This window comes from Perca fluviatilis, chromosome 6 (genome assembly GCF_010015445.1).
Source record: "Perca fluviatilis chromosome 6, GENO_Pfluv_1.0, whole genome shotgun sequence".
Classification (NCBI taxonomy): Eukaryota; Metazoa; Chordata; class Actinopteri; order Perciformes; family Percidae; genus Perca; species Perca fluviatilis.
In genome coordinates, this window is record NC_053117.1 from 37432113 (window position 1) to 37444598 (window position 12486).

Genomic DNA, 12486 nt, shown 5'->3' on the forward strand with positions numbered 1-12486 from the left:
TTGTTGTTTTTTTTTTATCTATTAAAAAGCCCTAAATACACAATTCTACAACTAAAAGTCAACATTTAAGTGTACTAAAAAGCAAATCTCTCACAATACGGAGCAGGAATAGCACTCCATTTAACATTTCTTATGTCTGACAATCCTCAGCCATTTCATCAATGACATGGAATGATACTTTAACATATCACAAAGCAAACACTGTACACAGACATCCACAAGGAGCCTTTTGACCGACTACTGCACTGGCTGTAGACTCCTGATTAACAGATGACGTTCGAGAAAACCGCGCTGCAAATTATCTTTACGGTTCATCTGGAGGCCTCAATCTTTATTAAGATGATATCAAGTTAAGTCAATAGGTTCCCAAACTTTACATCAAGGATCCCTAAGCTATCAAAAAAAGTAAGTATCACAAAAAAGGATCCCTAAGCTGACATAAATTAGAACATGTACACCTTTTAATAAGATTTTGTCCCAGGGTCCTGTAGCTGAATCTCTACGTTTAGATGTTTTATTACACCAAGTATGAAAGCCATGATCCAAATAGCCATACATCCTGTCGTCGTGTTACTTATGGATGGATTTTGAGTGAAAAATAATTCCCACTTTGAGAACCACTAATAGGTAACTTTGGGGGGAGGGGGGAAAACGACATCATCCAGCTTCTCAGTAACGTCGATTCATCTTCTTGAACTTCTCGTAATGGTAGTCGTCTGTGGCCTTTTCGTTGTTGGGACGTTTGCGGTAGTTGGGCGGTTCTGGAACTGTGGAGTAACACAAGAAGGAATCAATCAGATTGCAGGTTTCAGAAGAGTGGTGAGCAACTATTCTACTATTTGTATAAACAATGTTCCAAATTAAGTCACTCCTGCCAGACAGTTTATAGAAAGTAGTACAAATAGTACATGCCCCTTTTTTTAATTGAGCTTACACTGATTATTGCAGTAGAGCTGTCAATCTTCCTCTATAACACCATTTGAATATAACATAAGCACTCTGGCTCGGTGGATGTCGATTTTAAAGTCACGTTAAAACTATTTCCCGTCCTTACGATTTCCAGCCGCAGCCGGTCACTCCCCCTTGTACTCTGTACGTAACGTTAGCTCCATAATGTTGTACTAATGTTACTCGGTACGTAACGTTAGCTCCGTAATGTTGTACTAATGTTACTCAGTATGTAACGTTAGCTCCGTAATGTTGTACTAATGTTACTCGGTACGTAACGTTAGCTCCTTAATGTTGTACTAATGTTACTCGGTTCGTAACGTTAGCTCCATAATGTCGTACTAACATTACTCTGTACGTAACGTTAGCTCCATAATGTTGTACTAATGTTACTCGGTACGTAACGTTAGCTCCGTAATGTTGTACTAACATTACTCTGTACGTAACGTTAGCTCCATAATGTTGTACTAATGTTACTCTGTACGTAACGTTAGCTCCGTAATTTTGTAATAACATTACTCGTTACGTAACGTTAGTTCCACAATGTTGTACTAATGTTACTCGGTACGTAACGTTAGCTTAGACCTCACAATGCCTTGTGTTTCACACTCCTGCTAAGTTATTGTTCATAAGACATGACACATGCGGGTAGGCCAAGGCGAGAAGAGGGAGATTAGCTAACGTTAGACAACAAAAAAAGTCACATTCGAATAGTATTGATTTTTTTTTACTATTTGAATTATATTCGACTATTTGTTCCAACAGCCCTAGTCTGCAGTCTAGTGGCACTGAGCTGCGATACACAAAGGAACCGTGTAGTAGGGGCGTTGAAATTAATCATTGCATCGCAATGCGGACCTGGGCGATTCTGCATCCATGCAGTGACAGACCATAATCGGTTATTGGCTACTGATGTTACTTGTTGATTTTCCGCTCGCTGCTTTATTTTGTTTCTGCCTTTTGTCTGCTGTGTTCAGACTTAAGAGCAGATACAATAAAAAGGGGAGTTCATATATATCTGACTGCTTGAATTTGTCGATGAAAACCATGTGTAGCAGTATATAATAATATTGAGGAGGTGATGCATCGTGATATTGAATCCGTTCGAATCGTTGACAGGATAATGGTAATCAAATTGAATCGTGAGACCAGTGAAGAGTCACACCCCTACAGTGTAGAGCAGGAAAGATTCATCGATTAGTCAACTATTAAATTAATCGCAGAATATTTTGATAATCGGTTTGAGGCATCTCTCACTGATTCCAGCTTCTTAAATGTGAATATTTTCTAGTTTTTTTTTTAAACCTCTTACCCTCTGGACCTGGTTTCTCGGTGTCTCCCACGCGCAGCGGCCTCGCTTTGGGCTCCTCTCTGTGTCTCTGGTGCCTCTGTGGTGCGTTCACATCCTCGTGATAGACTGAGAAAAGACAATGACATATTATTTAACCGACCACTCATTACCTATCGGGTGTCCTCTCACTATTTGAGCCCCCGGTGTTTACAGATCGACAGCACTCACAGCGGTTGTGTTGAACGTAGTTGACGGCGATGTTTGTGGGAACAAAAGATGTGCCGTTGTCTTTTTTCTTGTTCCTTTGTTCCGCCAGAAGTCTGGCTTTTGCATCCTCTGTCTGGATAATGTTCTTTATCTTTGCACTGGGAGAGATAGCACAGATACAGGCCATCAGTAACACAGCTGTGTCCTTTCTGTCAGCCGGTCGCTGACCTGTCTCAGAATGTCTTTCTAGCATATTAAGGCTACATTTACATTGCAACGTTTTGGTTTAGAAACCAATATTTTTGGCTGCGTTTACACCTCGCATTCACACCGCTCTGGCGTTATAGAGCTCCTAAAACGGAGACATTTGAAAACACTTCTGACCCCGTTTTGGTTTGGAATCTGCAGGGTTTGTGTTGCAGTCTCAGTGGCCGCAAACAGAGACCTTTACTTTTTCAGGTATTTCTTCTTTATTCTACTCTTTCCTTTTAATACCTATTTATACAACCTGATGCCAACATTCCACAGCCTGATTGGGTCATTGCATCTCCTTCTCTGAGACGTAAGCCTGTTTTACAGTCCTGCGGAGGCTCCACGCAGAGCTTTCGCCATAGCCACGTAAGTGGCCTGAAGTTTAGACTTGTGCAGAGGTGTGTGCGTCGAGCCGGCACGTGTGTGTGTGAGGAGTGGGTGATAGAGCGAGGGAGAAGTGAGAGAGTGACAGCGTTTAGCTTCGGAGCGACTACTGACTCTAGAGTCCTAGTGAGAGAAACAAAGTGTCTCCCCTGTTCTTTCTGACCAAGGTGAGAAATCTGGAGCAGGAAAAGTTAACCCTCTCCTTGAGTTTATGTTGTTTATGGAGAAGGAGAACCAGGAAATGAGTCGGGGGGGCGGACCTAACCTAGCAATGTTGATGTAGCCTTAAAGACAACTCATGAAGACTCTAAAACAGTTAATCTAAAGGGTAGTGTTGAGACTCTTCTATACGTACTCAATGCCGAGATCGACTTCAGGGATCCCGCTGAGCATCTGATTGGACAACATCTCCTCCGTCTTCTTGGCAGAGTTGACTCGGATGCTCTCAGGCAGCTCGTACAGGTGGTCCTCGGCGTTCTTCACCTTCACTTTCTGTTCCTCCGCTTCCACCAAGCCCTTCTTCTTTTTCAGCTCCGTCTCGATATATTTCATCCTGTGGGGGTAGATTTATTAAAAAAAAGGTATCAAGGGTTTTAAAATGTTTCTATGAAGCAACTGTGTGCGAGTATCCAATCCATCCGGATGGTGTCCTAAATGTTTGGGATGTCTGTATTTGATGTGATTTTAGATTTCATTCAATTCGTTAATCTTTCAAACTAAAATACCAACCAATCCAAATAAATATGTTGTTGATGTTGCTGTCTAAAATGTAAATGTCCTCTAGTATGAACTGAAGTAATATGAACTCTGGTTGAGGTGTTAGGGCTGTGGAATTAATCACACTTAGATTTTGGCTTCTAACGATCACAAAAACAATTTAATCGGGAACAACCATTATTTTGTTTTTCTTTTATTGGCGTTTTATTTATGACTTGTTCTCAAAAGACTGTGAAAGTGCACTACGACAGTTTGTGTTTATTATTTAATACTATTGTAACATTTTTTAAATCATTTCTTTTAAGGGGAATTCAAAAAGTTCAACGGGGAAAGTATGAAGGGATATTTCACAGTTCAGGGTGTTTTACCTGTTTAACTGTTTTTTTCTGTATTTTCTTGTTTAATAAATGCAACATCTTTCTAAAAGTCAATGAGTAATTGTGTTCCAAAATCGTGCTTTCAATATTGACCAAAATAATTTTGATATGATTTTTTCCCCCATAATCGAGCAGCCCTAGGTGGCGATCGGGATGAATCCGTTCCCCCTAACTGTAATCTGACCAGTGTGTGCGCCCTGGACTTAAGTCACGACTTTCTGAATACCAAGGAGAGCGAGGTTGTGTCTGTATGTGTGTGTATGTCACAAGTGGGGGAAAAAAAGCCTCCGTACATGTCCGCATCCTCGTCTCTTCTGTTAGTTTCAGCGGAAAAGGAGGTGCCCAGGTTCAGGTCTGTCTCCTCTTCTGCTCTGCCCCTGGAACAAAAGTCATCTCGAGTCAAATCAGTGTCATATGTAACAATGACACACATTTTCCATTTTGTAAAAACATACACAATATGTTAACTACACTGTGTCGAAATGATTGAAACAGTCACAGATTTCCTTACATGTCCCTATTCCTGTCTTTGATTTTCTTCATGTCTACAACTCCTCCAGTCTTCAGTTTGAACGGGTCATTCTGTGAGAAATGTTTAGTTTAGTAACGATGTAGTTAACAAGTAGACAATTAAAACACACACATTCTGGTTAATCCAAACAAATAAAAAAAAAAAAAGGTCACTTGCATCAGCTTCAGCGTCGTGTGGCTGTTTCTCCCCGACCAACAGGGCGGTCACACTAAACAAAAGGAAATATGAATATATGATCTCATATGTTTTATTATACGTCATTAGACGCCGCCTTTTCAAACGTGTTCATAGTTTGAGAAACAGCAACACAACTGTTGCGTTCACGTTACCTGACTCCGGTCTGTCGTTTCCGCAAACTCTGAAGCTCTTTGGCCTCTGACAGCTTGGATCTAGAATAGAAATAAACACATAAATTACGTAACAAATCTGTTAAATCCCCTTTTATTGCATTTTTCAACAAATAGATTTAAACTTTAACACATCTGAAACTGTTTTAAAGAATCTTTAGACTCTCTAACTTATAACGTTAGTGTTTTTATATCTATATCTATATATATATATATATATATATATATATAGACCTGGTCCAATGTGGTCTTGCTGTGAAAAAACAACAATGAAATGTACCTTTGGGCATTTTCACGGAAGTTAACTTCAACGTCGTTAAATGACATTAGTTACGAAAGACAATACAACTAAAACCAAACACATGCTGTATTTTATTAAATTATCGTTTTTTACTTGTTTTTAATCATAGACAGTATATTTTTATCTGATGGCCAGTTGGCTAACGCTACGTTAACGTTAGCTAGCTAACATCACGTTAAATGTAGCTAAGTATTGTTGTTCATGTTGTAGTCTCAATAAAGTACTTTACCTGACTTCATTAGTTGTCTCGTCCTCCTCCACGTCCGACGAGTCCCTTCTCCGCCTAAAGTTTTTGCCACACGGCATTTTTAATGCGGTTTAATATTATTTCTGAGATTTCGCAAAATTGCGCTTGACGATAGCAGACGGTTGGATTCTGATGGGTAAACTTTAGCAAACGTACAATAATATTACGTCACTTCCGCAAATAGAGCGACCATTTCCGATTTATTCGGGTTTTTTTTAGTTAACCATAACAAACATGGCGACTTACATGCAGGTCGGCAGGTTGCTGGGTATTTCAGCAAGGCTTTCGCGTCCGTAAGTTTGTCAGTTGCGAGTTCGATGCCGTCTCCTTCTGCTTTTGTTAATGCTTGTACAAATGCATCGACCTCTCAGTTACCAGAGGTCGTCTGACGTTAACTATTAGCGAGTTAGCGTTACTAGCTAAGCTGCAAAGTGACGCAGAAGGATTATTGTCAGAGCAGCATGATTAACGTGTCTTTTATTGTTTAACGTTACTTTAGAGTCCGTTTTCAAAGTACTGTTCAGCTAAAATGACTCATTAATTTCATACTTCTTCACAAGTCCGACAACATTAGGTATCCTACACGAAGTCAAAATGTAGTTGTGTGGCCTTTTCAGTACGTGTTATTTCTGCTAAAAGTCTGTTCACTTACACAGGGACTGTTCGTTAATAGCAAGTAGGGCTGCAACTAATGATTCATTTCATTATCGATTAATCTGCCGATTATTTTCTCGATTAATAGTCATTTAGTAAATTTAGAGAGTAGTGAAAAATGTCCATCCCAGTTTCTCAAAGTCCAAGGTGACGTCTTTAAATGTCCTAGTTTTGTCAGTCCAAAACACAAAGATATTCTGTTTAATATGACGTTAAACAGAGAAGAGCAGGAAACCTCCATATTTGAGAGACATTTGAAAAATTACTATCAAAATAGTTGGCAATGAGCCGAGTAATCGATTAGTCGGCAGTTAGTCGACTAATAATCAGGCTGTATTTTGCTAGATAAAGGTGCTATAGAATAAAATCAAAGCTATATAAATATAATTAGGTCAAATACAGACATGAAATGTGCATTCTCCTTAGCAGGGACGAGACAAATGATGACTAAAGAACATAATATCTGCTGCATGAGCCATTGCAGGGCTAGTGTTACTTATTGCCCTAACCGTTTGGATTACTCCTACTACAAAGGAATTAAGTGTTGTATAGTGCTGGACAATAAGGGGAAAATATGCAATATTCGATATTGTTGTTGAATATCGCGATAACGATATTATTTGCGATAAATAAACGGATATTACAATGTACTCCGTTCTGCCTCTCTGCTACCCTCAGTGTTCTGCTAACATACAACAAATTTCTAAAACAAATGTAAGGAAATCATTTCCAACATTCTTTTATTGAATATTGATCTAAAGACAAAAGGCACCACTAAAAATGAATGACAGTAACATTTTAATGTGCAGTTTTCTACTGATATTTTATTCAAACTTACACACAAAAAAATCTCTTGAGTGTCTTTCGTGATATGTCGCAGCTTTTCACGATGTGTTTATTGCGTCAAGTGATATCGCAATGACGATTTAAAAAAAAAAAGCAGTCAAGTATGTGAACTATGCCGTTCGCGTCGCTGCCGCTTGTCTACATGTACGCAAAGCTAGTATATCTGGGCCTAAAAGATATATTGGGCGCCTGGGTAGCTCACCTGGTAGAGCAGGCGCCCATATATAGAGGTTTACTGCTCGACTCAGCGGCTGCGGGTTCGACTCCGCCCTGTGGCCCTTTGCTGCATGTCATTCCCCCTCTCTCTCCCCTTTCATGTCTTCATCTGTCCTATGAAAATAAAGGCCTAAAATGCCCCAAAAATAATCTTAAAAACCTAGTAGTGTATTGTCACTTTGCACAAAAGCAGCATAGACTTGTTAATGAAGTGTGATTTTCGCTGTAGTAACCTTTTGAATCTCTCTCTTGTGTTGTCTCAGTCTTGCAGTCAGTGGATGTCAGAGCGCCCGATTTCACTGGCCTTCACAGAACACCGCGGTCCCAAACAGATGGCCACAAAACCCCCATTGGGTTATTCCTGGTTTGTATTCCTGCAGAACCTTGTGGCTGTCTTAACTTGAAAAACACTACATCATGACCGATGTTACATTCTTGTTCTTTGTGTTTTGTCTCCTTCCAGGCAGGACCATGTTTGTGCAGACGCAGGACACACCGAATCCAAACAGCCTAAAGTTTCTGCCCGGTTGTACAGTTCTTGAATCAGGGACTATGGAGTTTGCCAGCCCTCGTGACGCACACTGCTCACCCTTAGCCAGGTATATTGACTTCTTAAAGGTGCTCTAAGCGATGTTGGGTGATGTCACTTCTTGTTGACGTTCGAAGTATTGTCAAACAAAACGGAGGCTAGCTCGCCCCTCCCTCCTCCTCATCCTGTCCCCTCCCCCTCCCTTCTGCGCACTAACCTCCCCCCCCCCACATCCCCCAATCCTCACCCCCAAAATCTTTTGTTTGTTATGTTTGGTGGTGCAGGTTGGCGCAGTTTGTTTTTGTTGCCGTTTGTGGAGCCTGGGCTGTCTACAGAGACCGTTTTTTTTACAGTGTGTTCAGGGGACAGGCAGCTAGCGGACAGTGAGGAGATGTTTGCTGTATGTGACAACAAATGTTAGAGCACCTTTAAATACAAGGTTACTGAATGGAGAGAGTGAAACATTGATTTAACAGCGGGAATTTCGATACGGCTTGGCAAGAAAAGAACCGGTTTAAATGATCCAAATACTTTTTTGATAGCGTCAGGGAAGTTGTTAGTATTATTAGTAAATAATATTGTAATATCATAATATTGATGTTGGCTGTGTTCCAGCATTTCACACCCAAAAGGAATGCATCCCTTATTTACTTTTAATCTCACTTGTGTTTGGTAAGTAACCTGTGAAGATGTCAACTGCGGTAGCAGTTGCACGAGAAGCAAAGCAGCATCTGTATTCCCAAAATACAAAATGGCAATAAGACTTCTGTGTGCTCCTCAGGTTGTCCTTGAGTCTGCAGACACTGTCCTCAAAAGCTTATCTGTCCAGTCCAATTCCTATAAATGTGTTAAAATAAAAATGAACTGTTTAGATTCCGTTACTGATGCTGCTTGTTTGAGCTTTTAAATTTAATTGTGCTTTAAATCATTCATTGTTACCAGTTGTAAACAGACATACTGTAATTCGTCCCAAATGTAACAAAACCTCAGTAAAGTTCTGTGTTGTCTTCAGACAGCTGTTTAGGATTGAGGGAGTCAAGAGTGTCTTCCTGGGCCCCGACTTCATCACCATAACCAGGGTAACATTTTATATGAACCTCATAGTGTAGCACATCGTAATGGCATTGCTTGGACTAGCTTGTTTTTCTTTTTGTCTCTGTTTAGCCTGATAGCAATATGGAATGGAGAGTAATCAAGCCCGATGTTTTTGCTGCCATTATGGACTTTTTCACTTCTGGACTTCCTGTGGTCAATGAGGACAGCACACCTAGTGCAGATACAGGTACGGATTTCCACCAGTTGTGCTCGCAAAACGTTGAAATAGACTTAGGAACTTGGGGCAAAGTGTTTGTGAACGCTAAGGAATCTCCATGTGTCTTTTCAGCCCCATCGGATGATGATGATGAAGTAGTCGCAATGATCAAAGAACTGCTGGATACCCGAATAAGGTAGCTGTTTGTGAAGATGCACTCTGGTACCATGGCTTTCTGTCCTTTCTCCACACGTGTTGATGCTCTTCTCCCCCCAGGCCAACAGTGCAGGAGGATGGAGGCGACGTTGTATACAGGGGCTTTGTTGACGGCGTCGTTAAACTGAAGCTGCAGGGCTCCTGCACCAGTTGTCCCAGTTCCATTGTTACTTTGAAGAGTGGAATCCAAAACATGCTGCAGTTTTACGTCCCAGAAGTTGAATCAGTGGAGCAGGTCTGTTCTCCTGCCAGAGGATATGTTGCAGACATGCTGCATACATTTTTAGAGGGGCCAATACTTAAAAAATACAAACAGATGTTTTATGTTGTCATTTTTGTAAGTTGTTTAAGCACTGGGTGCATTTTGATCGCCTTGTAGTTCCCTGCGAAGTGGACTGCCACAGGGTATTCAGCCATGTTAAGTATAACTCCAAAACCGTAGGGAGCAAACATGCTCAGTTCAAAGGGAACTGTGATCTAAGCAACGGTTCATCACTTTGCCAAAAGTTCACAAGCAAGATTACCTATTAAAGCTGCTGTAGGTAAGATTGTGAAGATCCAGGACTTTGCAAACAAATTTGAACATCGACAACTTCTCAGTCCCTCCCCCCTTTCTGCTGCAGCCCAAACCGTCTCCTAAGCCCCTCCCACACAACGGAGTTTGACAGAACTGCCGGCATGTCAGACAGACAACATTTTCAATAACTAAACACTAACACAATGTTAACTTTACTCACCAACAGTAAAACGATGCTAACTAGCAGGCTACCGTTAGCCATTTCAGCATCACATCAGACCGACCACTGTGCTAACGTTACTATCATCCTCACCAACGTAGCTTTGTGGACTTTTGACTACTAATAACCAAGTGAAAGATAAATCATTCATGGTAATTATGTTACCTGTTGAGAGGAAATGTGGCTACATCTGCATCGTTCTTCAGATCTTTAAAATCCTGCAGCCACGCCACCTCTGAAAAGCCACTCCATTATTCACGGAGTTTTGGAAAACTTTTCTGCAGCTCGTGCGCGGGGAGGGGCGAGGGGAGAACGCTATATATGCGTGTGCCTGAGCAGTGATTGACAGGCAGGTAGACCACCCCCCCATGGCCTTGATTGGAGAAAATCGACCGGGAGCGGTGGATTTTTGCCAATGGCACTACAGGCTGTAGGAGGTGCCAGAGGAGCTGGATTTATTTTTATTTTTTTTACATAATTCATGTAGTGGAACATGGGGTCAGTTTCAGCAAATGTGACAGAAAGTTAGTTTTATAAGACTTACCTACTGCATCTTTAAGGCCCAGATATACTAGCTTTGCGTACATGTAGACAAGCGGCAGCGACGCGAACGGCATAGTTCACATACTTGCCTGCGTACTTTGCGTGTACCTGGAGGATTAAACGTATATCCACCAGGGGGCAGATCCCAGAGCCCGTCTACGGAGAGCCTGTTCACTCCCTATTAAGCCCCATTGTACTGAATTTGGTTGCAGTTCCACCAGAGTTCCACTGGGGGTGATCGCGGTCCAGTGCAAAATGAATGGGAGGCTATGGAGCTAGACGGCTAAATTTGTCTCTTTCGCCTGATTGTCGTTGAGAAATCTCAGATTTGATTGTATTTTTTGCAAGTTCAACATGGATTATAGGTTGAAAGTTGAATGAACGAGTACTTATGTCCTTTTGATTTCTTACAGGTACAGTCGTTGTTGCCCATAACACGCTAGCATTCTGCTAATGAATGCTGATTGGTCAGTGAAGGACTGATTACAACCAGAGATCCCACTTGATGGCATCCGAAGTGTGTGGATGTGAATATTTCGGCGTGGTCTTTAAATCATTAGCAAACAAAACCTCTTTCTAGCACGTGTATTGATGGGGAGAACCTGTCAGCTGTGTTGTCGATGCCTCGAGAGAACAAAGGAAGTGACTCAGAGCTTGCCGTAAAGCAGTATCTCCGGCTGTACGATGTGTAGGACCTCATTGACTTTTTAAAAGGCTTTTTAGAACAAAAAAAGCGACTTCAAAAAAATCTAACACCCAGCAGTGTGTATTTTCTTTGCCTCCCCTTTCGAATGCAACATTCAAATTACTAGACAAAAAATGATATCCTGAGAAAAGTGGATTTTGAGGGGTATAGCTCCATAGACCTCCATTCATTCTGCACTTGCCCGGGAGCGCCCTCATATGGAACCAGCGTGGAACTGCAACCAGTTTAGAAGCCATAAGTTTTCCCGAGAGTGTAAGCTCTCCCCTTATTAGACATTCTCTGATATCGCTTGGCTGGAGTATGGAACAGCTGCTGATCATTCCTGTCAGATTATATACTGGCCCCACGTTCATGTGCTGATTTGCATCGTAGCGTTAATTTCTGAAGACGTGCACAACCTACGCTCCAAAGGAACGCAGGATACGCGTGGCAGCCATCTTACATACACGAACGCGTAGTTAAAAGCAAGTGCATCTGCGCCTTTAGTCTGACACCGTACACCCTGTAAATTATTTGAATCGCATTTATTCACAGCAGGGAGTAGGAAGTACTTTTTATGTACACCGTGGAACGGAACGCAGCTACTGTATATTTAAATATCTTTCTATTATCGGATTACTTTATATTATTGCATGCCATTACTCATAATTACCAGCTACAATTAACACACAAAGTTGTAGGGTAACCAAACTCTTCAGAAATACATAGAAGAAAATATGCGGTGGGAAAAGTGTTACTTGAAGGTGTTAACTGAACTTATTTCTTCCACAGGTGAAGGATGAGGATGAGGAGGAGGCTGCTCAAGTTTAAACTCCACTGAAGGCACATTTACACATTCCTCCCTCCCCCCAGACCGCCTCCGTTAATGCAAGCCATAGTTGCAATAAAATGAGAATGTGTATATCATAGCTGTGTGAGGGAACTCATCATCATCATTCATTATTGATTTTGGTGGTTATTTTTCTGAACAGTGATATAAAATAAAAGGTGGGACAGAAGAGCCCAATCATAGGAACTGATGACTGTTGAGCTGAAAGAAATTGTATTTACTATTTCACATTGTTACACCTTTTGAATCGCTAACTAGTCCAAAAAAGCCTCAAAAAGGCTTTAAATACAATACTGTATGTACATAAATAAAGTTTGTTGAAATATTTCATAACTGTTGTGCCTCCTAATCTAAT

General features: G+C 41.1%; 2 protein-coding genes across 2 annotated transcripts; one reads left to right on the forward strand and one right to left on the reverse strand.

The window, feature by feature from the left end:
* Position 1: 1 nt before the first annotated feature.
* c6h9orf78 (chromosome 6 C9orf78 homolog) lies at positions 2-5762 on the reverse strand. Its single transcript, XM_039802299.1, has 9 exons — positions 5586-5762; positions 5038-5097; positions 4865-4916; positions 4688-4758; positions 4470-4553; positions 3438-3635; positions 2468-2604; positions 2261-2365; positions 2-767 (listed from the first exon to the last, which is right to left on the reverse strand). Exons 1-9 carry the CDS (start codon positions 5660-5662, stop codon positions 670-672), a joined length of 882 nt encoding a protein of 293 aa, XP_039658233.1. The 5' UTR covers positions 5663-5762; the 3' UTR covers positions 2-669.
* Positions 5763-5769: 7 nt separating this feature from the next.
* nfu1 (NFU1 iron-sulfur cluster scaffold homolog (S. cerevisiae)) lies at positions 5770-12229 on the forward strand. Its single transcript, XM_039802300.1, has 8 exons — positions 5770-5896; positions 7583-7683; positions 7783-7918; positions 8861-8927; positions 9013-9130; positions 9233-9296; positions 9377-9551; positions 12074-12229. Exons 1-8 carry the CDS (start codon positions 5838-5840, stop codon positions 12110-12112), a joined length of 759 nt encoding a protein of 252 aa, XP_039658234.1. The 5' UTR covers positions 5770-5837; the 3' UTR covers positions 12113-12229.
* The last annotated feature ends 257 nt before the right edge of the window (positions 12230-12486 follow it).

Excerpts from the sequence above, each read along its gene's own strand:
- c6h9orf78 (XM_039802299.1), bottom strand. The coding sequence starts at position 5,662 with ATGCCGTGTGGCAAAAACTTTAGGCGGAGAAGGGACTCGTCGGACGTG. Across the intron at positions 3,636-4,469 it reads AGAGACGAGGATGCGGACAT|GATGAAATATATCGAGACGG; the intron begins GTACGGAGGCTT and ends CTACCCCCACAG. Across the intron at positions 2,366-2,467 it reads CTACGTTCAACACAACCGCT|TCTATCACGAGGATGTGAAC; the intron begins GTGAGTGCTGTC and ends GTCTTTTCTCAG.
- nfu1 (XM_039802300.1), top strand. The coding sequence starts at position 5,838 with ATGGCGACTTACATGCAGGTCGGCAGGTTGCTGGGTATTTCAGCAAGG. Across the intron at positions 7,684-7,782 it reads CCCCCATTGGGTTATTCCTG|GCAGGACCATGTTTGTGCAG; the intron begins GTTTGTATTCCT and ends GTCTCCTTCCAG. Across the intron at positions 9,297-9,376 it reads CTGCTGGATACCCGAATAAG|GCCAACAGTGCAGGAGGATG; the intron begins GTAGCTGTTTGT and ends TTCTCCCCCCAG.